The sequence below is a fragment of the Schistocerca cancellata genome, chromosome 3, assembly GCF_023864275.1.
Source record: "Schistocerca cancellata isolate TAMUIC-IGC-003103 chromosome 3, iqSchCanc2.1, whole genome shotgun sequence".
Classification (NCBI taxonomy): Eukaryota; Metazoa; Arthropoda; class Insecta; order Orthoptera; family Acrididae; genus Schistocerca; species Schistocerca cancellata.
This window is the reverse complement of record NC_064628.1, coordinates 704,897,211-704,924,779: the sequence shown is the minus strand read 5'-3', so window position 1 is coordinate 704,924,779 and position 27,569 is coordinate 704,897,211. Positions and strand designations below refer to the sequence as shown.

General features: G+C 46.8%; 1 protein-coding gene and 1 non-coding gene across 2 annotated transcripts in view; one reads left to right on the top strand and one right to left on the bottom strand.

The window, feature by feature from the left end:
- Positions 1–27,569, top strand: part of LOC126176525 (uncharacterized) — a 188,570-nt gene that overhangs the window by 35,612 nt on the left and 125,389 nt on the right. The window contains exons 5-6 of the mRNA XM_049923680.1: positions 6,396–7,094; positions 7,410–7,847. Of these exons, the coding sequence (XP_049779637.1) occupies positions 6,396–7,094; positions 7,410–7,847 (1,137 nt within the window). The remainder of the gene's footprint in view (positions 1–6,395; positions 7,095–7,409; positions 7,848–27,569) is intronic.
- Trnaa-cgc (transfer RNA alanine (anticodon CGC)) lies at positions 24,151–24,222 on the bottom strand. The gene has a single exon. It is a non-coding gene; the product is annotated as a tRNA-Ala (tRNA).

Genomic DNA, 27,569 nt, shown 5'->3' with positions numbered 1-27,569 from the left:
GACTCGCATGAAGACCAGTATGATGAACTGTTTGGCACTTTGTTCTTCTCTAGTTAGTTTGGAAGCCAGATTTCTCCCTTTTTTACTAACCAAGAAGTCTTCGAAATTATCCGCAGTTTTCCCACAAAAAAAAATCACCTGGTCCCGACGGTCTTCCTATCGAGGTTAATAAACGATACTGGGATTTTATACGAGAGACGATGACTGCAATTGTGAACTAAGTGTTGCAGGGACAGTGTATCCCCGCAGCATTCAAGTAATGTAAAATTGTTCTGATCCCGAAAAACAGAGGCTGTCAGAATATCAACAACCTTCGGTCAATTCTCTCCTCAACTCAGACTACAAAATTATTGCACGAGCAGTGAAAACGCGTCTCATACCGCTCACGGACAAATTAATCTGCCAACATCAAACTTGTGCCTATAGACGGACAATACTCCAAACTGCAGCCCAATACAGAGACATCTGCCAGTACTACTGACTGTGGTCTTCTTTTTCTACATTTTTACAAAGCTTTCGACCAGGTCGACCACAAGTACTTTCTCGAAACGATGCAAAGCTTAGGATTCATGGCGAACTCTCTTGCTGTCATCAGAAAAGTTGCCATGGGCGTGTCTACTTAAGCATCTGTCAACGGCCAACTCAGTGAGCAGATACGCATTTCCAGTTGAGTGCCTCAAGGTAGTCTCTTGTCGATGTTACTTTTCGTCATCTCTCTGGAACCTTCGTTGCGACAGCTACAAGCTGAACTGAGGGGTATTACCGTCTCGGGGATGAAAACTGTAGTTGGTGCCTATGCGGATGACGTCGGGATAGTAGTCCGGAACAGAGAGGATGTGGCCCGTCTCATGGCGGCACTGACTAAATATTGTTCTGCGTCAGGTGCGAGAATGAATGAATCTGAAAACAAACTTTTAAGTTTAAGGGGGCCTGAAAGACAAACTCGGATGGGCTCAGAAAGCTGCGGAACACGAGGCTCTTGGCACTGTGCTGACTGCCCTTCCTTTACAGATGATAAAAAATTGGCGAGAGTAACTCAAAAAATTCAGAGAGCGCTGCTTGAACATAACCTTCGAAGTTTGGATCAGTACCAGAGGGTCAAATTTAGAAATACGTACATCTTGTCCAAAGCGTATTACATAGCGCAGGTCTTTCTTATCCCGAAGCTCACAGCGAAGTCAATACTGTCAAAGACGACGTCCTTTCTATGGAAAGGTGAACTCTTCTGAGTCGCTGCTAAGACTGCAACGTTAGACCCAACACACGGGGGACTAGGACTGACTGACATCAAAAATAAAGCAACGGCATAACTGTTCAAAACGTAAGTTTTCAATTAAAACATATCCGTGAGTATTACATTGAAGGAGTTATCTGAGCCATAAACTCAGACAATAGAGGTATTTAACTACAAAGAATATTTTAAGATATGTCACAAAACGAGAAGGACGGAACAAAATTGAATTTAAGTACAGTGGAGTTAACTGGGATGCACTCTGCAAGAATATAAACTGCAGTGTCCATTCTTCGAAGATTAAATCAGCGTTCTGCAAGACAGTCAACAAACTCATTAGCACCAATGAAAGGCTTTATTCCATAGGACTGAGTGACACGGACCTCTGCCTTCGTTGTCATCTAGTGGACACTGTTCTACACCGGTTTACGTGCGGAGACCGGATTCAGGCCTGGAACTGGCTGCAACACAAGACAGCACTCCTTACCAGAACCTTTGCCGATCATGTTCACACGAAACTACTGTACAGAGCTGAAGACACGTTCTACCCAAAATGGAAAAATAATGCTGTTATGCGGCTAACTGATCAATATACTAGTTATTTTTTCAATCACCTCGAAGGAGACGGTCTTACGGACTTCATGGTCCACATGAGAATGGAATATGAAAACACGTGCCACTATGTAGCCCATACAAAGCAGTTCGGCAATCAACTTAAAATAATTTTTAATAGGATGGGGATAAGGTAGGACGCCTGATCCCCACTGTTCTTGGAATTAGATATTACTATCCATTCACAGATACCTGCAGTGTAATTGTTATTACCTGCAGATGTAGGTGAGTGGACGGCCTCGAAGCATCAGCCGTGTCGCCAATACGCCCCACCGCTCCTGCGGCGAAGCCCAAATCTGCAAGGTACACTGCACGAACGTAACAAACTTTCACCGAACATATGCAATAGTAGAAAATAAACAATCAAATATATGGCGCAACGGATAACGCGTCGGACTACGAAAAAAAATCGCTCAGTTCGTTAGAGAAAAAATGGCGTAACGATAAAAAAAAAAGAAAATGGTGTGACGGTTAGTCAGAAAATTAAAAAAACTCGTACTTTCTCCGCCTAGTATTCTTCTTATTTATATCGTTTAACGCTAATATCTGAGAGATAGTGATTACGCAATGTTTAGCTTGATTAGACGTCTTTAGCAAGGCTGATTATAATATTTTTCCTTAAGTTATCGGAATAGAAAGATTGTGACAGGCGGTATAGCTCAGTCGCAGTCTGCCTGCGGCAGCGTTGGTGTGCGGACCTCCGAGGCCGGGGCGCTGTGGCAGGAAGTGTTTATGTCAGGCGGTTAGTCGCGTGCTTACAGCGTCTGCTTCATTGTATTTGTTAAGTTCTGTACGACAGATATGGAATGATGAATCCGACTAATAGAAAAGATACCCTGAAGTTCACATTTGATATGAACTTTTCGAAACCTAGTTTTTTTTTAAGTCGAGGCATGGTTGGAGGAAACGGCTAAGATTACCTTTGATGAAATTGTGGGGATAAATTTCTCTATCGTGGCTAGTGTCGTTTATGTGAAATTAACGTCCTATGAAATGTGCGACAGAGTTGTGGAATCTAGTGGAGGTGTTCTGAAGTTTAAACAGACATGGTACCGTCAGCGACGTAACCATTACGCATGCTATACTGGGCATCCGAAAGGCACGTATTTTTGAACTTCCGATTGAAAGTTCAGCAGCGCAAATAAACTCTGTATTAACACCTTACTGGAGGGTTATTAATACTTTTGCGGAGCGGTGGTCCAAAGCACACAAATTCTCGGTGCTTAACGGTGTCAAGCAGGTTAAGATCGACCTACAGAATTGTCATATATGATAGGCAGCCAAGAGCGTGTGCCGGCTGTGGGGCGCCCAGCCATGTGCGCTGTGAATGTATTGAACGACGCGTGGCGCAGACACCTGTCGGTGAGGCTGCCAGCCCCCCTGTGACGACGACACTGCCATTGACATACGCTTCCGCGACGTCGGGACTCGCACCCGCGATCCCGCCAATTGACGCCCCACGTATGAACGATGTTCCGACTGATAAGGTCATGGAACCGAGTGCTGACGCGAAACCAGCGCTGTCACACGCGGAGATGGAGGTAACAGCGGATGATTCCAAAGCAGTTCATGCCACTGGTACCGAGGATGAGACAGATGCTGTGTCCATAACGGATCAATCACCGAGCAAACAGTCCACCTCGGATGTAAATGCTACCGCGAACCCCAAAGGTAAGTCCTCAAAAAAGAAGCGAAGACTTGCTCATTAAGGAGCAAATCAGCTCGCTCCCACAGCTCTTCGACAAAGCGAAAAGAATTGGACGCCAAATGAGTCAGGATACCTCTGAACCCCCTGAATTTTGTCTACCCGAGTCAGGTCGGATGGACATTAACGCTACAGTGTTTCCCCCTGCGAGTCCACAACGGGAGGATGTTGACAAGTTGAGCAGATATGTCTTGGCGGATACCCTTGTTCAAGGAAACGCAGGAGCACTTTTGACAGAGCCCACTCTCACTGGGAATTGGGCACAGGAAATGGAAGCCATGGATGCGAGCAATGACGCGGCTGTAATCCGGGCCGGTGTACGGATAGTTGCCACGCCGGACATTTGCCACGGTTTTACCTGCTCCGAAGGGTTCGGTCCCTTGTCTCCCTCCCCCCCCCTCCTCCTCCTCCTCCTCCTCCTCCTCACCCGCCCGCCCGCCCGCCAGTTTGCTTTCGAAGTTCCTAACGTGACCATCAGTATGCAAGTTATTACAACGAACAAGGGCAGGCCTCCTGCTCATTAGAAAGGTTACGCGTTTCTTAAACAGAGGGAATCTAAAGAAGGCGTTGTTACATGGATGTGCGTACGCCGAAAAGCGGATTATTCCAAGGCAAAGCTGCTTTCGAGGAACGGAGAAGCGTCGAAAGTATTATAACATCTCTGTGGACCACCTGACGATGCAGCTCTGAAAGTGAGAAAGCAAGTGGAACGAGCGAAGAGAAGGTCTCGAGAAGAAACTACACAGTTATCGGAGATATATGCGGATGAAATGGGAAATCAGCATAATAAAGTTTATGATTTTGTTACAGTGATGCCTAATTCAGAATCTACGAAGAGAACCATGCGTCGTCGACGGAGTCAAGAGCGGGGGAACCAACAAGAGCCTAAGAACTCTTATGAAATTGATCTTCATGAAGATCTATTAAAAATGGGAGGTGGCAGTAGTTTTCTTCTGGAAGACGATAGATTAGAGGTGAGAATGATTTTTGGTGGAAGCAAAGGAAAAGAAAGTTTAAAAACATGTTCCCATTTTTTTATGGATGAAAAATTTAAGAGATGCAACAAGCAGTTTGCACAGATCTACACCATACACGTAGACTTAGGAGGCCCGTTTAAAGAAACAAACATTCTTCCTACTGTATTTGCACTGCTCCCTAATAAGAAGAAAGACATACATATTCGTCTGTTTCGTCTGATGAAACAGGCACTCTCTGAGTGGTGTCCTAAACAAGTAAAGGTGGACTTTGAGGCATCTGCGATATCGGCCATTCGTAGAGTTTTTCCCCCACAACTGAAATAAATGGATTCTATTTCCATATGAAGAAGAGTTTATGGAGAAGAATTTGAGTTCTCGGTCTAACTGAGGAATACCGCTAGAACGAGGATATAAGACTTCATGTCAGCATGTGTGCAGCGCTGACAGTTGTAAAACCGGAGGACGTAAGCAATGGATGGATTGAGATCCATGCAGGAGCTCCTAATAAAAGAAGGTTCTCTCAATTTTTTGACTACTTTGTAGATAACTGGCTGGAGAATGAGGATATCGCAATAGAAATGTGGGACTGTTACGGAAAAAGGCACCGAACGACGAATGTTGTTGAAGGGTAGCACAAAAAAATGAATAGTATTATTGGAAACCCTTACCCTAAAATAAACTATTTGAAAAAGGAAGCAGAGTTCACAAACTGCATGTACATGGAATTGGAAATGAATCTTGAAGGTAAGAAGAGGAAGAAGAAGTACTTGAAGCTGGACGACAGGATAGAGACAATCGTAAAGAATTTTGAAGAGACTGGCAACATTAGGCCTTGCTTGAAAGCAATTGCCCATATTCAAACACTGGACTAAAATACGTTAAAAATAATGTATTAAAAACTATGAAGACCACTGAGTCCTCGCAGGTTACTGAGATAAAATTGTTAAAACACTGAAGCAGCACTATCGGAGCTAATATTAAGTTGTAATTGTAACTAGAGTGTACATTAATTTAGCGTGTTTAGGCTGATTTTACACACGCCATAATGGTAGATGGTCATTTATCATTTTCACGGTCCAAAGCCTGTGCAAAGTGTGATGCGAATCAGCCTTTAATGTAAAAATTAAGAAGTCTTTCAAGCCTCACAAAAGTATCGTTATTGTTGTCACGTTAAGATAGCTTTTTTCTACCTTCCAATATTATGGCCGTACTAATGAATAATTGTGAGTTCTAAAATAATTTTCTGAAGCTTCAGAATCGCAACTATCACCTAAAATATCATTGTTTGTTAAACTGATAGTATACGCTATCGTAAAAGAAACCTTTTAATTGCACCTAAAAGTGACATCCCAAAACTGATCTGAAACTAAGGTTGACAATTTTGGCACCTCAAATATTTTTTATTTAAGTTTAGCCGCAAACATTTATAGTAGATGTAAATCTTCTTAAGTACATTTGGATATAGTCCTTTAAAAATTAAAATTTCTTACTAAATTGTTGATTAACGCTCGCCGCCGGAAGACCCGAAGACCGCCGAGAACTTCGAGAGCAGGCGAACAGAAGACTTCGTCTACCCGCTACAGCGGAGACGAAAAAGCAAAATTGTCGTACAAGAGTCAACAGACTCGCAGCTCCTGTGTGCTTGCACACAAACTCTCTTCCGGCCTGCAATAGGGATTGATCAGAATCAATCGCTATTGCGCCTAGTGATCGCTAGGGCATATCGTGAGTCAGGGCCCCCTTCGTGTGGGACAAGTCCGCGCTCACTCGTTTAGCAATCTGTCATCTTTCTCCCCACTTCTGACACGAAATGAATATGGACCCACGCACACGAACACGAACACCAACGCCAACGCCAAACTCCCGCCAGGGGCCACCGCCACCTTCTTCCCGCGACTACCTGGAAGACCAGGCGGAATTCCAGGTGGCGCTGAGAGACGCAGCATCCACAACCGCAAGCAGGAGGTCTACCAGCCGCGGCAGTCCAAGAGACATGCCGCAAACCACAGCAGCCGACCTCACGCCTGCAGCAGCGCCTGCTACCGCAAGGACAACCGATGCAGCATCAACACCCGAAGATCCAGAACCCCAGCAGCAGATGGACTTCGAGGAGGAGTCAAGGAAGAGGAAGAGGAAGAAGGACGACTCCCCAACCGCCTGCACCTCCACCGCCCCCACAACTAGGGACAAACGTGCAAAAGCCACCACAGACGAGGAAGGCTTCACAAGAGCCACCCACACCGTTCCGGCCAGACAACTAAGAACCGCAGCAGCACCGGCAACACCAACCAACAACGCGTTCCAGGTGTTGCAGACATCTGACAGAGAGACACAGCCACACCCGCCACCGCCCGCCAGGCAAACATCGAAACCACCACCGATCATAGTGCATTGCGAAGAGATGTACGACATACTCCAGGAGGCCGTCAGCGCAGTCGCCACCGCGCCATTTCAGTTCAAGTCGGCGGGGATTGATACGTACCGGCTGCACACCAGAACGTTGGAGGATTATGAGAAGGCCACCAGAGAACTCGAAAAGAGAAACTGGGGGTACTACACATACTCAACGGTAAAGGATAACCCAATACACCTAGTCATGAGAGGTCTTCCCTTCAAGACCACAATCGCCAAAGTCACAGCGGAGCTGGAAAAATTACAGATCACCCCACGCACAATAACAAGGGTAAAGTCACCCAAGACAAAAAGGGACACACCACTACTAGAGATAGTGGCAACCGACACGCCAGAAAACAGGAGACTAAGAAGCCTTACCTCCCTTGCAAATGTGGACATCACCATGGAGAAACCAAGAAGGAAGAAAGAACCAAGGAGGTGCTACAGATGTCAGGGCCTGGACCATATTGCCAGGCACTGCACCATGCAGACGAAATGCGCCAAGTGCGCAGGAAATCACCCTGCTGAAGAATGCAAGAAAGATGCCAACACACCACCGACCTGTGCACGCTGCTCTCAACAACACCCAGCCAACTACATGGGATGTGAAGTGGTTAAAGCACACATCGCCGGACTAAGACGCCCTACGTCAGACCGACGAAGTGGCACCTCCTACGCCGCAGCAACATCAAAAGCAGCTGGGAGGATCAACAGACCACACCGACCAGCCCCCCCAGTACCAACAGCACAACCACCACGACCAACGACTGCTCCGAGAACACCGCCAGAAGACGACCAACCAGTCACAATGGGCATGCTAAAGGAAGCAGTCGCAGCCGCCGTCGCCTCAGCCATGGAAACCATGCTGAAAAACATACCCCAGCAAATAAACACCGCCGTCCTAGCGGCCATCGGGGCTATGTCCAACGTAACCCGCCAGCACTAACATGGCAGCACACCTACAGGAACTGAAAATAGTAACCTGGAACGCAGAACGGAAACTCGTGAACGAGCAGGGAGAATTCCGAGAATTCCGAGAATTCCTACATAACGAGAGGGTAGACGTGTGCCTGCTACAAGAAACAGATCTCAAGCCAGGAGTACACGTCAAAGCGGCAAACTTCAACTGCTACAGGAATGACAGGTCCACAGCAGGAGGAGGAACCGCGATCTACGTTCGCACCTCACTGCAACACCACGTCATCAACCTGCCAGAACTGACGACCACCGAGGCCACTGGAGTGGCAATCAAGACAGCAGATGGTACAGTCAACGTCATTTCACTATACAGAAAACCGGCTCGACCCCTCGAGCCCCAAGACTTCGATGCGATACTGGCAATACCAGGGAAAATCTTCCTCGCCGGCGACTTCAACGCCAAACACACACACTGGAACAGCCGGTACACCAACGTCAGTGGGAGAAGACTACTGAGAGCAGTAACAAGGAACGATGCAATGACCACTGCCCCCTTCGAACCGACTATTTATCCAAAGAACGGATGAAGGCCAGACATCATAGACTTCGCCATAACTAAGGGCTTGCAAGCAGACGTGGCAGCAACATCCATCCGCGCCATGTCTTCGGACCACATGCCTGTACTCTACAGCGTAGACCTTCAAGGAACAGAGAAACAACACCGAGGGATCAACATCAAAGGGATAAACTGGCGAACCTACAAAGAGACGCTGGAGGAAACACTCACCACGATCCCTGACCCTACAGAAGCAGGAACAGAAGCTACCCTCCTGCACATAACAACACAAGCCTTAGAGGCAGCGGAAGCAGCTACCCCAGCACATAGACAAGAGCATAGGGACAACCACAGGCAGCTACCCCGGGAAGTGCTGGACATAATCACGCAGAAAAACAGGCTAATCAGAGAGTGGCACGTGACAAGACTCCCGGCCACCAAGAGAGAGATCAACCGACTACAACGCGAGATAAAAGCCGCAGTACAAGAACATAGACACCGAGAATGGGCACAGAAAATAGCCACACTCAACCTACAGGACCAATCCGCCTGGAAAATGAAAAAGTACCTACTCAACAAGATTCAAAAAATACCACCGCTGACAATAGGCAACAACGTAGTGTGCAACCCTGACGACAAGGCTAACGCCTTAGCAGATGTATTCGCTGAGAACTTCCAGCCAATAAACTATCCCGTCGACCAGGAACACCTAGCGCTGGTGGCCACCAGAGTGCCAGCATACCTTGCACATCAGGCAGAGGATGACACCATCGAACCGATAAGTGAAGAAGAAGTGGCGGCACAAATACGAAGTCTAAACGTCCAGAAAGCAGGAGGACCAGACCTCCTCACCAACCAACTAATACAGCAAATGCCACCCACAGTGATACCACTACTAACGGCAGCTTTCAACAGCATTATCAACACGGGCCACTACCCAGCAGCATGGAAGCATGCGGAAATTGTGGCCATACCTAAACCGGGTAAAGACCACAAACTTCCAGCCAGTTATAGACCAATAAGTCTTCTGCCAGCGATTTCGAAGATATTCGAAAGAATATACTCCAAGAAACTGCTGCAACACGTTGAAGACGAGCGCATATTACCAGACGCCCAATTCGGATTCCGATGCGGGCACTCAACAACACACCAACTGCTGAGACTGGTAGAAGAAGCGTTGGACGCCAGAGAACGCAGAGAATACTTCGCCGCGATGCTCTTAGATATATCGCGCGCATTTGATTCAGTGTGGCACGAGGGCCTCCTGTACAAACTACTAGTGCAGGGGGTACCCGTGTCACACGTCAAACTACTCAAGAGCTACCTAGAAGGCAGAACCTTTCACGTGCGAACGCAAGAGGGAACATCAACAATCAGACGAATAAACGCAGGCGTGCCACAAGGGAGCGTGCTTGGCCCACTACTGTATATAATGTATACAGCGGACACGCCAACAATCGACAGGGTACACCTCGCCCTATACGCAGACGACACGGCCTTGTACTCTCGCAGTACAAACGCAAACCACCTGCAACAAAGACTGCAAAGAGCCTGCGATGAACTGGTAAGCTGGGCAACAAAATGGCGCCTGTCATTCAATGCAACAAAGACACAAGCCATACCCATCTGCCGTAGACCAGTACCAAGAAACTACAGGATGATACAAATAAGAGGAACCCCAGTACCTTGGACAACAACAGCCAAATATCTTGGAGTAACACTGGACAGGTACCTGACGTGGAAACCTCACATCGAGGAAATAAGACAGAGAGGCTACGCCAGGCTGAAGGAACTATATCCTCTTATCAACCCAACATCAACACTGCCACCACGACTAGCGGTCATCTTATACCTCACACTAGTGCGGGCGGTCCTCGAATACGCCGCAGTAGTGTGGGGAAACGCAGCACCCACACACCTGAAGAGGCTCCAAACGGTGCAAAGCTGCGCCCTAAAGAGGGCGCTACACCTCCAGCGCCGATTCCCGACGGCCGATGTACACCAGATGGCGGACGTCCCACTCCTAACGACAAGGATAAGACAGTTTGCAACCATCTTCTACCAGCAAACCAGGGAGTCGTCAAACCCACTCATACAAAAACTAGGACAAAGAGTCCACCGACTGGCGACAACCAGATGGCCAGACCTACTGCGTGAGTGAGAGAGAGTGAATGAGGTCAAACAAAGATGAATGAATGAATGCGAAACCCCCATCACTATAAATACTGCCCACCCTTAGCAATAGTGAACAAAAGTACTCCCCTATAACTGTAAATACAGTCCCCCTCTAGAATAGTGGAAAATACGTCCTGCACATAAGTGCAACACCCCCAAACTTAGTCATCAAACATAGAAAAACCCAAAATCCAGTCACTCCCTCCCACCATTAGCATATAAGTCACCCCCTCCAAAACACCTAGCAAGTGGTAACAAAACCCACCACCAAGAATTAGCCATAAGCAATGCTTAAACGATCATACCGGACGCTCGAACGGCCCGCACGTCCCCCATTGTGCAAAATTGTCTAGGGCACAACACTCACAACCATCATATTCAAACCTCACCACCACACCCCTACTTAGTATATAAAACTACGAAACTAAACCCCATGTAAGTTCACCCATAACTACTCCACCAGGCTATCAAATGTCCACAAGCCTGTCACAGCAGCAAACTGTCGTATGGACACCCACTTATCATCATCATCATCATCATCATCCTAGGATTAAGAATCACCATCATTACATCTCCAAACCACACCCATCATCATCAAAATCTCTGACTATCCGCTCTGTCTGTCTACTCTCTCACTATATAAATAGTTTGAGCATATATATATATATATATATATATATATATATATATATATATATATAAAAACCGACAAAAGTCAATCCTAAGATACTCAATCCACTGTCCAACAGCAACCATATTCCTCTCACGCAGCAAGAAATCCTGTGTATCCAAAACTCCCTTGAACATAACAATCCAGACACAATTATAGGCAGAAGGCGATGCAGAAATGCAAATACTTCTACACCACCGAGGTAACGAAGATACCTCCCTGAAGAGCTGCAGCGCGCGCGCGCGCGCGCGCGCGCAGCGCCTGGGGAGTGCGCATCAGCCGCTCCCGGCGCAGCCGCCCATCGGCAACCGGCCGAGTGCCGAAGCGTTGAGCTCGCTCCCCTTCGACACAAAGCCCCGCAACCAGTCGCGGACTGCCGCGAAAGAGCTTCGGCTCGCAGCTCCCGGTAGCCTCCGGTTACCCAACGCCCCCAACGTGATTCTCACGTTCTTTCACGGACTCCGAGGCAGTACGAGGGCTCCTTCACGGGACCAAGCCCGCGTGCTCCAGGCCATTCTTCTTCCGCACCTCCTTTAGGTGCCGCGCTTGCACGAACAGCGCATGTTAAGCGTGAAGTAGGGACCACCCACTTCAATAGGGAACAAGAGACACTTCTCTCGCCTATCGAGAAAAGCAAAATTTTTGTCCCTCTTCCCACCCAACAAATAAATAAATAAATAAAGAATCCGAAGTGCGAGATGGCGGACGCTACTAGCACTTCCCCTGCTGTCACCCGCAGCAAGACTTCAACACACGAGGCGCGAGGATCAACTGCACCCGCCGAAACTCGCGCCCCGCCCGCTGCCGAAGGCAAGGGAGCGGCTGGCGACGCTCGACAGCTTGGCGCGAAAGCGCAAAAGCAGCTTGAGTCGCGCCGGCTAATCACCGAACTTTTCGGGGCGGACGTCTCTCCCACTAAAACAACTACACTCAACATCACTTTACACTCACCTGTCACTGGACGGTCATCTACCATTCTCCCTCAAGAGATCGAGGCAGCGGCGGCGGATGTGGACACAGAAAACCACTACACAGAGCCCTGGCAGGTGGAGGGCCCAAAACGCAGACCCAGAAAAACAACACAAACAAGCGAGCAACCAAACTCGCTAGGCAACCGAAAGGAGCTGTTGCCTACATCTACTAGCTCATCTCAGGCTAGCAACATTAACACAAAACAAAACGCAAACACAGCTGTGGCGAACAACAACAACAAAGCACACAAAGCCACAGAGGTTCCCACACAACACAAGACTGGTTTCCCCCCAGTCGTTATACAGAACTATTCCCTCGACACACGGCCGAAAAAATCCTTACCAAGGTACTAACGGCCGTCACTACACTCATCGCCCAGCTCACGAGTGCTGAACCCGGGCAATACTGGGCTGTCATACACACTGCCATCACAAGACTCCTTCACACTCTTACATGAATAATATGCCACACCCGGCCCATAACGCAGACCCGCACACACTATCACACATCCTGTTCTGGAATGCAGACTCGATCCACAACAAAAGGGCAGAATTTGCCGCGTTGACAGCCAGAGCGAGAGCACCAGCAGCAGCGAGTACTGTTTGTATAAAGCGTTTTTGTACTTATTTGCTGCGCTTAGCTTTTAAATAGTTTTTCTGGGAAAACCTAGCGTAGTTTTCGCGTCTCGTATTTCAGTGAGTGTTTCTTGATTATCAGAGTAGCTCATCAGAAGATTATCTTGGGAATTTGTCACCGTATAGGGTAGGGTAAACATAGTCATGTGTAGGGACTGTGGTTGTTGTGAGCGGACGCAAGGAGAATTGGCCACTCTTCGGGGGCAGGTGGAGGCTTTGTCTGTTAGGCTCATCGAGCTCGAGGCGCAGGCGTCGGCTCGTAGTGGCGTTGGGGCAACTGTGGTGAGACCTATGCCTACTTCGGTGGCCTTGGAATCACATGGAACCCCTGATGTCGCTGCGTCTTCCGGCAGTGAGCATCTTACCGGTCAGCCATCACTCCAGGGTGAATGGCGGACAGTGGTGGGCTCGCGCGTGCCTGGCCGAAAGGCGAAGGTGGGATCTGGCCGCGTGGCAGCTGCCTTACCCCTTTCCAACAGGTACGGGGTGCTTCCTAGTGGTGATGACATCGTTTCCGAGCCACCACAGGATGCCTCGCCTGTTGGGCCAGTGGCCGATTCTCCGGCAAGGTCCCGACAGTCACAGAGGGCGGGCCTATTAGTTATAGGGAGCTCCAACGTTAGGCGGGTTATGGAGCCCCTCAGGAAAATAGCGGGTAGGTCGGGGAAGAATGCCAGTGTGCACTCGGTGTGCTTGCCGGGGGGTCTCGTCCGTAATGTGGAGGACGCCCTTCCGGCAGCTATTGAACGCACTGGGTGTGACCGGCTGCAGATAGTAGCACATGTCGGAACGAATGACGCCTGCCGCTTGGGTTCTGAGGCCATCCTTGGTTCCTTCCGGCGGCTGGCTGATTTGGTGAAGACAACCAGCATCGCACGCGGAGTGCAAGCTGAGCTTAATATCTGCAGCATAGTGCCCAGAGTCGATCGCGGTCCTCTTGTTTGGAGCCGTGTGGAGGGTCTAAACCAGAGGCTCAGACGACTCTGCGACTATAATGGTTGCAAATTCATCGACCTCCGTTATTGGGTGGAGAACTGTAGGGCCCCCCCAGACGGGTCAGGCGTGCACTACACACCGGAAGCAGCTACTAGGGTAGCAGAGTACGTGTGGCGTGCACACGGGGGTTTTTTAGGTTAGAGGGACCCCCCCCCCCCCCTTGGGCGAAACGATAAAATACCTGACGGCTTACCAGAGAGGACATTATCATCGTTGATAAAGAACGTCCGTCCTCAGAGACCAAAAACAGTGGTTGCATCAATGACTACAAGTGTAATAAGAAATGCCAAGAAAGGAAGGAAAATATATTTGCTTAACAAGAGTGATAGGGCACAAATCGCAGAATATGTGAGTGACCACCATCAAACGTTCGTTTCTGAGGAAGAGGATGTGGAACAAAAATGGAAAAAATTCAGAAACATCGTCCAGTACGCCTTAGATAAGTTCGTACCGACTAAGGTCCAAAGCGAGGGGAAAGATCCACCGTGGTATAACAATCATGTACGAAAGGTACTACGGAAACAAAGAAAGCTTCATCATAGGTTTAAGAGTAGTCGAATCATAGCTGATAAGGAAAAGCTGAACGAAGCGAAAAAGAGCGTAAAGAGAGCAATGAGAGAAGCATTCAACGAATTCGAACATAAAACATTGGCAAACAATCTAAACAAGAACCCTAAAAAGTTTTGGTCATATGTAAAATCGGTAAGCGGATCTAAATCCCCTATTCAGTCACTCGTTGACCACGATGGCACCGAAACAGAGGACGACCGAAGAAAGGCATAAATACTGAATTCAGTGTTCCGAAACTGTTTCACTGCGGAAAATCGTAACACGGTCCCTGACTTCAGCCGTCGCACGGACGCCAAAATGGAAAATATTGAAATAAACGATATCGGAATTGAAAAACAACTGCTATCACTTAGTAGCGGAAAAGCATCCGGACCAGACGAGATACCCTTAAGATTCTACAGTGATGATGCTAAAGAACTTGCCCCCTTTCTATCAGCAATTTATCGTAGATCGCTGGAAGAACGTAAAGTACCTAGCGACTGGAAGAAAGCGCAGGTCGTTCCCATTTTCAAGAAGGGTCATAAATCAGATGCGAATAATTATAGGCCTATTTCGCTTACGTCAATCTGTTGTAGAATAATGGAACATGTTTTGTGTTCTCGTATTATGACGTTCTTAGATAATACAAATCTCCTTCATCATAACCAACATGGATTCCGCAAACAGAGATCATGTGAAACTCAGCTCGCCCTATTTGCCCAAGAAATTCACAGTGCCGTAGACACTGGCGAGCAGATTGATGCCGTATTCCTGGACTTCAGGAAGGCATTTGATACGGTTCCGCACTTACGTTTAGTGAAAAAAATACGAGCTTACGGAATATCGGACCAGGTTTGTGATTGGATTCAGGATTTCCTAGAAGAAAGAACACAACATGTCATTCTTAACGGTTCAAAATCTGCAGATGTAGAGGTAATTTCGGGAGTACCGCAAGGAAGCGTGATAGGACCTTTATTGTTTACAATATACATAAATGACTTAGTTGACAACATCGGTAGCTCCGTGAGGCTATTTGCAGATGACACGGTTGTCTACAAGAAAGTAGCAACATCAGAAGACTCGTACGTACTCCAGGAAGACCTGCAGAGGATTAATGCATGGTGCGACAGCTGGCAGCTTTCCCTAAACGTAGATAAATGTAATATAATGCGCATACATAGGGGCAGAAATCCATTCCAGTACGATTATGCCATAGGTGGTAAATCATTGGAAGCGGTAACGACCGTAAAATACTTAGGAGTTACTATCCGGAGCGATCTGAAGTGGAATGATCACATAAAACAAATAGTGGGAAAAGCAGGCGCCAGGTTGAGATTCATAGGAAGAATTCTAAGAAAATGTGACTCATCGACGAAAGAAGTAGCTTACAAAACGCTTGTTCGTCCGATTCTTGAGTATTGCTCATCAGTATGGGACCCTTACCAGGTTGGATTAATAGAAGAGATAGACATGATCCAGCGAAAAGCAGCGCGATTCGTCATGGGGACATTTAGTCAGCGCGAGAGCGTTACGGAGATGCTGAACAAGCTCCAGTGGCGGACACTTCAAGAAAGGCGTTACGCAATACGGAGAGGTTTATTATCGAAATTACGAGAGAGCACATTCCGGGAAGAGATGGGCAACATATTACTACCGCCCACATATATCTCGCGTAATGATCACAACGAAAAGATCCGAGAAATTAGAGCAAATACGGAGACTTACAAGCAGTCGTTCTTCCCACGCACAATTCGTGAATGGAACAGGGAAGGGGGGATCAGATAGTGGTACAATAAGTACCCTCCGCCACACACCGTAAGGTGGCTCGCGGAGTATAGATGTAGATGTAGATGTTGATGGAGCGCAAGGGAATCGTTGTCGCGCTACTGAGCGCGACTAAACTTAAGACGCACAAACAATTAAACTTTCCTGGCTATTGTGTCTATCGTACCGACCGACCGGGCGACGCCGTGGCAGGTGGAACTGCAATCGTCATACACAAAGACATTGAGCACACAAACATAGAGCTCCCTGAACTGGAAAAAATCAAGGCTACGGCCGTCAGTCAAGTTCAACGGAGCCTACACCACACTGATATCGGTATACAACAGCCCTGTAGGCATCTCAACACGCGATATCAGCATATTAATCAACATTTCACCGCGAGTAATAGTCGCTGGAGATCTGAACGCAAAACACCCAGAATGGAATTCACGCATACGAAATCCCAACGGCAAAAAACTGTACGAACATTCACTAGGTAGAAACTACATTATACTAGCGCCGACTGAACCGACGCACATTCCCTATCAGAGGGGACACAGACCAGACGTGATAAACATGGCCCTCATCAAGGGCATTACAGCGACGCTCAACGTCGCCGTTGAAAACTATCTGCCCTCAGACCTCCAACCTGTAATACTATACATTGAGGAAACGGTGCAGCACACGGAACAACGCAAGATGTTGGACTACGGGCGTGCGAATTGGACATTGTTCAAGTAAACGCTTTATAGCCACATCCCACCTATACATGAAATTAATGAAACAGCACAAATTGACGAGGCAGTAGAAACCCTCACCAACGCCGTCCAGGACGCAATGGCAGGCACCATACCTGATCGCACCTCACAACAACGCAGTGCGGCCCTGCCCAGGAAATCCTGGGCCTAATCTCAATGAGGAATCGCCTCAGGAGACAATGGCAGCGCACCAGACGTCCGTATTTCAAACGGCACATTAACCGGCTACAGGGCATCATACACGATAAAATACAAACACATAGAACACAACAGTGGAACCAAAAACTCAAAGGGCTGGACACAGCACGACCTGGCGTGTGGCAACTAGCCAGACACTTCACCAGGGAGAAAATATACACCCTAACGCTTCAAGGGCCTGACGGACCTGCATACTCAGCGGAAGAGAAAGCAGAACTAATGGCCCGAACACTCGCAGCGTCATTCACACCGAACCTGGTACCATCAGATCCAGTGTTCACACTTGCTACTGACCAAGAGGTTGCACGCATTCTAGCCCAACCATCGCGCGACGACATTCGACATGCTAGCACAGCCGAAGTTTCCTGGGCTGTAATGCATTCTGCTGCTAGGAAAGCCCCTGGTCATGATGGCATTCGAAACCGTGTCCTCCAGGAGTTCACGGATAAAGCAACAGTACCTAACACACATAACGAATGCAAAGTAAAACACCAACACTTCCCCGCCTTTTGGAAGACGGCCAAGGTCCTAATGTTCAGGAAGCCGGGGAAAGACCACAGCCTCCCACAAAATTATCGACCCATCAGCCTTCTGAGCTCGCTCAATACGATTGTTGAGAAGGTGATTCTCAAACGCATTACTAGGCACTGCATAACAAATGACATCCTGAGACCGGAGCAATTCTGCTTCAGGAATCACCACTCCACAACACAACAACTCTTACGGGTCGTTGAACACATAACACATGGCTTCAACATAAACAAAGCTACAGGGGCAGTGTTCCTGGACATCGAAAAGGCTTTCGACCGTCTGTGGCACAACGGCCTCATCCGCAAACTCAGCGACGCGGGATTCCCCGACGGGCTGCTGCGTCTAATACACTCATACCTCACAGACAGGAGTTTCAACACTGACGTGCAGGGAAAACAATCAACACGACACAGAATACACGCGGGAGTACCCCAGGGAAGCATCCTAGGGCCCCTACTGTTTAACCTCTACATAAACGATCTTCCAACCACACACAACACAATGATGGCAATCTACGCGGATGACACAGCCATCCTCGCGCAAGATTGGAAACCATCAAACATTGCGTCACGCCTACAGACTGCACTCAGAGTGGCCGAGCCTTGGTTGGAGAAATGGCGTGTTAGAGTAAACGTCGACAAGTGCGAAGCCGTTCTGTTCACTAAAAGACCGAAGCAACTGCGCAAACACCGCTACTGCAGACCAATAACTCTACATGCACGTCCAATACGTTTCCGCGAGAAAGTCAAATACCTCGGTGTCTGGCTGGACCGGAAATTACTCTGGGGGGACCACATACAACACATAACCAACCGAGCTAGCGCGAGGCTCAAACAGCTGTATCCTATGCTCAACAGGCGTAGCACACTGAACAGAAGGATGTCGAGGTCCATGTACATGACACTTATCCGACCCCTGATGACGTACGCAGCTCCTGTCTGGGGATACGCTGCGCCTACACGCCTGCGCAGTCTGCAGCTCATACAAAACAAAGTACTCAAAATCATAAGCAATGCTCCACGATACACAGGCATCGCGGACTTTCACCGGGAATACCGACTTGAGACTCTCACGGAGGTAATCCACAAACTCACCACAAGACTATACAGAAGCTCCAGACATTCGCAGAACCCGTTTATTCTGAATCTGGGGAACTACGACCACAACCATAGATGGAAACATAAAAGACCAAAAGACATACTTGTAAGGACATAACAGCTATGGCCAAACATACGCAAACATGACGGTACAGGCGAGCCCCTGTTAATCAGACGACATTACTTGATATCCAGCTGAAATACACTGCCGAATAACTGGCACCACACTGGGAAGCCGTACCGTACACTGCATGCAGACAAGCTCCGCACATCCCCCACACAGTGAGATTATCTATGGCCGATCTCCCACTACTGTATAACGATCTTGATTGTTCCAGGAATGTAGCAGCTGCAGCAACTGGGACACATCGCCATCGTTTGTCACGGTAATGATGCATGATACCTATACTAACAAATCCAACCTTGCATGAACTATCGCAGCTAGTAAGCCACTACTGCTCTTACTACCCATCCCACTGTCGCAGAGTTTTTTTCCCACGGCACGAGCCATGGCACTTTTTTCCCCTCTGCTCCTCAAATTGCTACCCTCACTCGCGTTTCGTCCACTATCCATCACCTGATGGACCGTGTTAATGCGTAGTCTTACCCAGACGCACGGACAACATCACAGCCCAGCATCCTGTGGTCCACTTACTAGATAACTAACATGTTTACGGAGGTGACAGTAGAACTTTCGGTTTGGTCACCACGTTGGTGCGGACGTGGAGGGGCCCCATCTCTTTTAAAAAGAAAAAAAAATAGGCCTGGGGTCTGTTCATGTGAAAAGGCCAAAACTGAGACTTAATTAACAATATAATACAGTCCTATTGGCGGCTCCATAATTTACAAGATTTTTTTTATACGCTGCAGATACATATATTCTGTTACTGCGCTGCGATTGAACTTGACCGACTACCCGGTTTTCAAATGGTTCGAATGGCTCTGAGCACTATGGGACTTAACATTTTTGGTCATCAGTCCCCTAGAACTTAGAACTACTTAAACCTATCTAACCTAAGGACATCACACACATCCATGCCCGAGGCAGGATTCGAACCTGCGACCGTAGCAGTCCCGCGGCTCCGGACTGAAGCGCCTAGAACCGCACGACCACCGTGGCCGGCGTACCCGGTTTTAAAACTGTCTCTAATCCAGGGAGCGGTACAGATTTAGGGACTGCGATTTTAGTAAAAGAAGGCATTATAACGACCGATGAAGAAAAACTTCCTGACCATAGAGGGATCGCTGTTACTTTCGATCGAATACGCATAATCAATGTTTATGCCCCGGCCGGCAGTAGCAATAGGAATGCTAGGGCTGAGTTCTCTACAAGCGCCATAGTCCCACTGTTTAAGGGCACCTACGATCATACAATTTTTGCGGGTGATTTCAACTGTGTCGTAATTCCAACGGACCAGACGCTACACTTCAATAAATCTGGAGAACTAGAACGAATCGTCCAAGAAATGCACCTAACTGACACGTGGGAGCACACGTACGGAGCGGCACCTGGGTTCACTCGTATCACGAACCACTCTGCCAGCCGGATAGACAGTATTTGTCGGCGAGTTTGACGAACGCACTCCTACATTCTAAAGTTTGTCCCATGATTTTTTCCGACCATGTCGCGTATATTTGTCCTGTCAACATGGTTAAACAAGGCACATTTCGCGGCAAAGGATTCTGGAAACTTAATGCTCTCCTCCACGATGTTGGATGTCACCGTGTCTTTAATGAAACATGGGTGGCATGTGAAAGAAGAGCCGGACAGTATAGCCCCGTTACTGAATGGTGGCTAAAAGATGCCACACCAAATGTAACGAAAATGTTAAAAAACTATGCTCGAGTAAAAGCCTGGTGGCAAACATCTGAGTTTTATTTTACTTGTCTCTGAGAACTCTGCCAATCCGATGTGATTGTAGTGGAAAATTGTGTGTAGATTAAAAAAAATAAGGCCAAACTATTAAAACTTCAGCGCCAGCAGGCCGAAGGCTTTAAAATAAGGTCCAGGCCCCATAATGTGCTAGACGAAGAAATGCCACCCATATTTCACGTAATTCGTGAAAATAAGAGGGGGCAGCGCAGAACAACAACTCATCTTCAAACGAGTGATGGTGTTGCGCTCTTGCGGCAACACGACATACAGAACGCACTTCACCATCATCTAGCAGGTCTGATGGCAACGACAAACACCGACGAGGGACCGCAAGATGAACTACTCAACAACTTGCACAGGAAATTAGACGCTGCTGAAGTTGATAATCTCTTGCGAGACATTGATGAAGACGAATTGGATTACGTCCTCTCACGAAGTCCGAAAAATAAATCGCCAGGACCCGACGGTCTCACCGCCGTATTTTATCATATTTTCAAAGACAAATTAAAGCCCAAGTCGTCGAGTTTGTTTAATGAAATTTTACAGCTTAATTTTACTGTTCCTCAGGCTCTCGTTGAAGGCATCGCGGTTTTAATCCCCAAACACCCAGTATGCCGTTCTGTTGAATATTTTAGACCGCTAACTTCACTAAACAGTGACTACAAAATTCTAGCGCGTATTATTTCTAATAGACTGAAAATGTTGATGACTACTGTTATTAGCGAGTACCAGGCTAGTTTCGGTGTCGGCAGCACGATATTCCACAATTTGTCTCACTACAGAGACGTCATTGCCATTGCAGAGGCGTGCAAGATAAGGTGTGCGTTAGTTTCCCTTGACTTTTCAAAGGCGTTCGACAGAGTAAACCATCAGTTTATACTACGAACGGTGCATGTCAGGGGTTATCCAATACATTTTACAAATCTTGTACATGAGCTACTTCGTAAAGGAATATCGCGGCTTCTGGTTAACTACTAGCTGAGCAAACCGATTACAATTAATAGTTCGGTGAGACAGGGATGCCCAATGTCAATGGCCTTGTTTGCCATTGCCATTGAGCCTTTGTTACCTTGACTCAGCGTCTACAAGGATTAATCCACGGCATTGAGATTGATTGTACTGCATATGCCGATGACGTCTGCTTTCTAGTCACGGAAGAAGGAGAAGTCGTGGAATCCCTTCAGATCTTCAAAAAATACGAACTTGTCGCGGGGGCGAAGTTGAATGTAAGGAAGTCTGGCATCGGACGCGGCATCTCGCTGCAACATCACGGTCATTTGCAAATACTTTCTAAAATGAAATGTCTAGGTATTGAGTACAGGAGCAACATACGGCACACAATTGCCGTCAACTATCGGACTCTTGTAGCCAGCATGCGTGCAGACCCACTACCTAAGACGCCTTGATGAAATACAGAAAGTTACCTTCGCTAATGTCTACATCACATCCAAGATTAACAATGTTGCACGAGTACTGCCCATGCCACATGAGACGGCGAAACGTTTGCTGTCAGTTTTAGGACATTTTGTCACACATCACATTTTTAAAATTAAGTACGATACCCTCACTCTCGCCACGCACGATGGCGGATTAAATTTAACAGATGTTCCTAACAAGTCACGAGCGTTGTACGTACGCACCACCTACAGACGGTGGAGGTCGTTACCGAACAGTCTCACGGCTCACTTGTTAACCGAAATAGCGCCGGCTGCCTGCAGCCTCCCGTCTATGTTTCACATATTCCGCATGCACTAACTCACTTTAAAAGATTTTTCATGGAGTACAGTTACGCACAGTCAACTATACCAGAAAATGAGCTTTCAGTGGTGAAGATAGATTCTAATAAACTAACGGAAACCAAGAACAGGAACATTATCGGACACAAAAATCATCGCTGGCTAGTAATTTGGAAAAATATACATTGTCGTGATTCACCAACGTCGGTGAAAGCATCTTGGTACAGAGCAGTTAACCGTAAAATCAATACCAATTCAAGGCTTCGTGTTATACATTTGGCTGCGTCCCCTTTGTGCAATACGTGCAATTTGACTGACAATGATGAACATCGTTTTCTGTTGACCAACGTACAAGAAGTATGGACCTGCATCCGACGAAAGCTGGTAACGATGATGAGGACTTCCATGCTTTGTATTATTCCTGAAAACTTCCTTTATCCAGACTCAGTCCCGTACCCCAGCACAAAACGTAACTCTGTCAACTGGTTAAAGAGTCACTTTGTCCATTATTTACAGTCACAAGACACCAAAAGCGAGGAGGAGTTCTGTATGTACCTGGCATTACAGTTCCACATACTTTCAAAGACAAGAAATTATGGGTAACATTATGCCAATTTTTTACAAGTCGTTCTTCGGTGAAAGTAGTATTGTTTATTTATTTATTTCTAATTTTTTCATCTCCAGTCACTGTGACGTTTACTGTACAGTGCACCGTAAGGGAATACTTTATTTTCTTTCTGTCTTTCTAGAGGAACAGAGGTCTTTATTCGACTTTCTGTTTACATGAGTTTATCATTTATCAACCGGCATTTTACTTTAATGTTGCCAAGCGCCTTGTTTATTCCTTCACTATACTTAAATTGTGTGATCTATATTAAAAAAATTAAAATAAATAAAAAATAAAAATAAAAAAGAGGAAGATCCTCGCAGTATACGACTACGCTAACCCTTTTCGTTTGTTCGAAGTCGTATTGCTTTAAAACAAAGAAGCCAGCCAAGAGAAACAAGATTGCTTAATTCGTATAAAATAAAAAATATAGTCTATGTATACATATATATCTGTCCAAAAAAATTACAAAAATAAAAACAAAATAAAGGGGTTGTAGACCATAAGCAGAGGATTGCTGCCTGGAATAAAGTAAGGTGGGGACTTCGAGGGCCCCATGGCCGCTATGGCAGCCGTGAGGGCCCAGCAGAACTCTGAAAATGGAATCCACCTCCTCAGGAAAAAACTTGAAAAATAACACAAAAAATCAAACCAATGCAAATGGGACCTGCTGTTATTATAAGACGTCTCCTGTGTATCCATTCTTGGACAACAGAAAAGTTTTGTTTGGGGGTGTCGTCGTAAATATTCATGAAGACTAATTATAAGATAATTCAGCAATCATGGAAGATGAAGCCGGCGCCGAGTAAGGCGATTCATGGCGAGCGAAAAGCGGGGCTGAAGGGGAGCAAGGAGGCCCTAAAAAAGGTCGTTGACCATGCGACTGCAGATCGGAAGGTCCCCGCTTCAATCCCGGGTGCCCCCTTCATTCTTCAATAACTCGAAGAAAAAAAAAAAAGACGATTGTCGCTATGAGTTGCAAATAGATGTTTAAGATGCACTCCGCACGCCATACCGAAGGCTTTGGAGCAACATTTCAATGGGGGGATCGCAGCCCAGGGTTTTGCATGTAATCGCCCTCTCGCTATGAGGTCGAGCTGTATGAAATCCGCTTGTTTGGGGGAAGAATCTTGTATGCTGAATTTTATAGAATATGGCGATAGGCATGTACTGCTGCATGGAGAAACAAAAATTGGAGGAGCTGGGATTTGAACCCAGGCCTTTCTGCATGCGAAGCGGACACTCTACCACTGAGTTACACCCCCGCCAGAGCAACTACGTCTGGGACGAGTCTCTCGTGGATCGGTCTGTCATTATTTCTTAGGTTTGACCGGTACAGTGAGTGTTCGAGGAACCTGTTCATGATAAGACCTAAGCAGCGTCTACTCCGTGGTGCAACGGCAGCATTCTGGCTTTAGCTGTCGCCGCAGTCGGACGTGCTTGTTGTTTACTCCGCATACGTTAGCGCTATCGCCGGTGTTTGGTGTTTACGTCAAGCTATCTGTGCATTTTCGTTGTTCTATTTTGAGTGTCCATGATAAGTGTTTTCGAATCGTTGTCGTCCGTCCCACGTCTCGTGCTTCGTCGCAATTTCGCTAGCAACCGGAATTTCGTCGGAACCGAAGACCATGTGCGACACCGTAAGGAAGAATACTGTGGTCTTTTCGTTCGAGAAAGTACCTCGTCCTGTCCAACCCACTGCACTGAAAATACATGACCGCCTTACAGAAGAAATCGGTATTCATTCTGATTCTGTATATACAACGCTAATAGATGCTGGAAAGTACTATGTGTATGTTTAATTTCTTAACTCAGTGACGGTTGATAAGATAGTTGCGCGGTCGGGTAATTCAGCTCAATTTGTTCATAGAGATGGTTCACAAAGTGTTGTTTTTATCCGAGTAGCCGAAATTATGTACACCAATGTCAGAGTGTTGAATGTTCCCATCGAAATTTATAATCAGTTGATTAAGGATGCCCTGTCTAAGTATCGAGATGTTAAATCTGTCTCAAACGAACGGTGGTCGAAGCTATATAAACTGCAGTGTTTTAATGGCATTAGGTCAGAGGAAATGGAAGTGAAAGCTAATATTCCATCTCACATGTCCGTCGCCGGTCGTAAAGCGCATGTTGTCTATTCCGGACAGGAACCAACGTGCAATATTTGCAATGAGACGGGTCATTTCCGGCAAGATCGTACGCGCCGTGTATTTGTTCTTCGCAACAATTTACCACAGCGTCAAAAACTGACACTCACCGATGTTTTGCGAAGTAGTAATCCACTTATTCTGACAACGATAGTGATGCTAGTACTTCTGCGGCGTCCGCCATAAGTAACAATGATTTCCCTCCTTTTAAAACAACACCGAATAGTCTGTGTGTTCGCGAATGCGATTTTCGAAACAAGAAGCGACCTTTAGAAACCGTCGAAGACGCCTGGGACGACGATTCCTCCCCTAGCTCTCATTCCACCCGAAAACAGAAACAGTGTAGTGCAGAAGCGCCAGAGGAAACAAACTGCTCACAACAGGAAATGTCGACAGCAGCTGAAGCCACCCTGCCGGCAGCCGCAGTTGAACAGATTCAGGAAGTAAAAGGAGCTGAGCCCCTAACGAGTGAAGCGGCGACTGAAAAGCGAGACCTCGAAGAACACGAATTGGAACACCACCTCATTCGTGGTCTTACAGATAATCAACCGGACGATTCAACTCCTGCAATGGAATCCGTGGACGAAGCGCAAGCTAGTGCAAGTCACCAAAAGACCGCTGTTGAGGTTGCTTCGGTGCTGATAGAACTAAACACAGACAACTCGCAGGGAGGCGCGTTGAGCCAAGACGTCCAACGACGTCGGCTCAAACCCCAACAAAATCTCAAGGCTTCCCGCCACCAAACCAAACAACACTGACAAGGATGACGCGAAGGGAAAAAACATCCTGTATGAAATCGTTACGGGAAGACCTAAGGAGGAACATTCCAATAATACTGGTGAGGCAAAGCTGCTCCCTAAAACCAAATCCAGAGCAGTTCGGAATCCAGCATCAAAATGAGGCTTTTAGAAAATTATATGAAACGGTAATACTTCTAATCGTAACAACGTTCTTGTAATAATTTCCGAGGCACCAGGCTCAGTGATTTACGTATATGAATGATTATTTACGGGTTTTTGTTTTTAACTGATTGCTGAAGTAATACCTTTCCTTTCTTCTAGAGGAAGCGCAGTTCCTCTTTTCACTGTTATTTTATTGTGTTATTTGGCTCGGAACATCATGGGACTTAACAGCTGAGGTCATCAGTCCCCTAGAACTTAGAACTACTAAAACCTAAGGACATCACACACATCCATGCCAGAGGCAGGGTTCGAACCTGCGACCGTAGTGGTCGCACGGTTCCAGACTAAGTGGCCTAGAACCGCTGGGCCACCACGGCTAGCGTGTTATTTATTTATTTATTTATTTATTTATTTATATTTTATATATCAGCTAAATGTCCCAGGCATATACAGTTAAAACTCCCAGTATTAATAGGGTTACGTCGGAGACGAAAGTTGCAGCGCTAAGGGATTACCTACGTGAGTCACGGACTGGTATTGCTTTCTTGCAAGACGTTTTGCTGACTAACCTTAAAATTGCGGGTTTTAACGAAATTTTAAATGTATCACTTGAAACTAATGTAGGGACAGTAATTTTAATTAGGGAGAGGATTCCAGTAACAGATATTGAGAGGTTGGACTCCGGAAGAGTGATAGGTATGAAAGTATTTGATATAACCTTTATTAATCTGTATGCCCCTTCCGTCACATCCAATAGACGTCTTTTTAAAGAAGAGGTCGTTTACTTATTACGCAGAAACCCCAAATATCTTTTTATTGAGGAGATTGTAATTGTGTTATAAATAAGAAAGACCAAACAACCAGTTTTAATGGCTGTCAGGAACTAAAGCGTTTAGTCACTGATTTATAACTCAAGGATGTACGGGAAATTAAATACCGCGCAGCTGTAGCTTTCACATACGTAGGTCCACTATCACGTAGTAGATGGTTCAAATGGCTCTGAGCACTATGCGACTTAACTTCTGAGGCCATCAGTCGCCTATAACTTGGAACTAATTAAACCTAACTAACCTGAGGACATCACACACATCCATGCCCAAGGCAGGATTCGAACCTGCGACCATAGCGGTCGCTCGGCTCCAGACTGTAGCGTCTAGAACCGCACGGCCACTCCGGCCGGCCACATAGTACAATATTCATGATCTATATGTGTCTAAGTCTAGACAGCTCCTTAATTGAAGTAGAAGTGACGCCTGTGTATTTTTCTGACCACAACACGGTGCTGGCTTCAATCTGTTTAACTGCACAACCGACTCGCCGTTTCCGCAGCCAATGGCACCTCAACATATCTGTGCCTCAGGAAGATGAATTAGGAGAATGTCTGCAGGAAGCATGTAGAAAGTGCCTGCGTTTTGCAGATAGGCACGTGACAGTAACAGATTCGTGGTGCAGCCAGGCAAAACCGTAGTTGAGGAAAGTCCTCATTTAGTATAGTCTTCAACGATCTAGGGACACAAAGAACACCATAGAATTTTGCTACACAATGTTACGAAATTTATATTA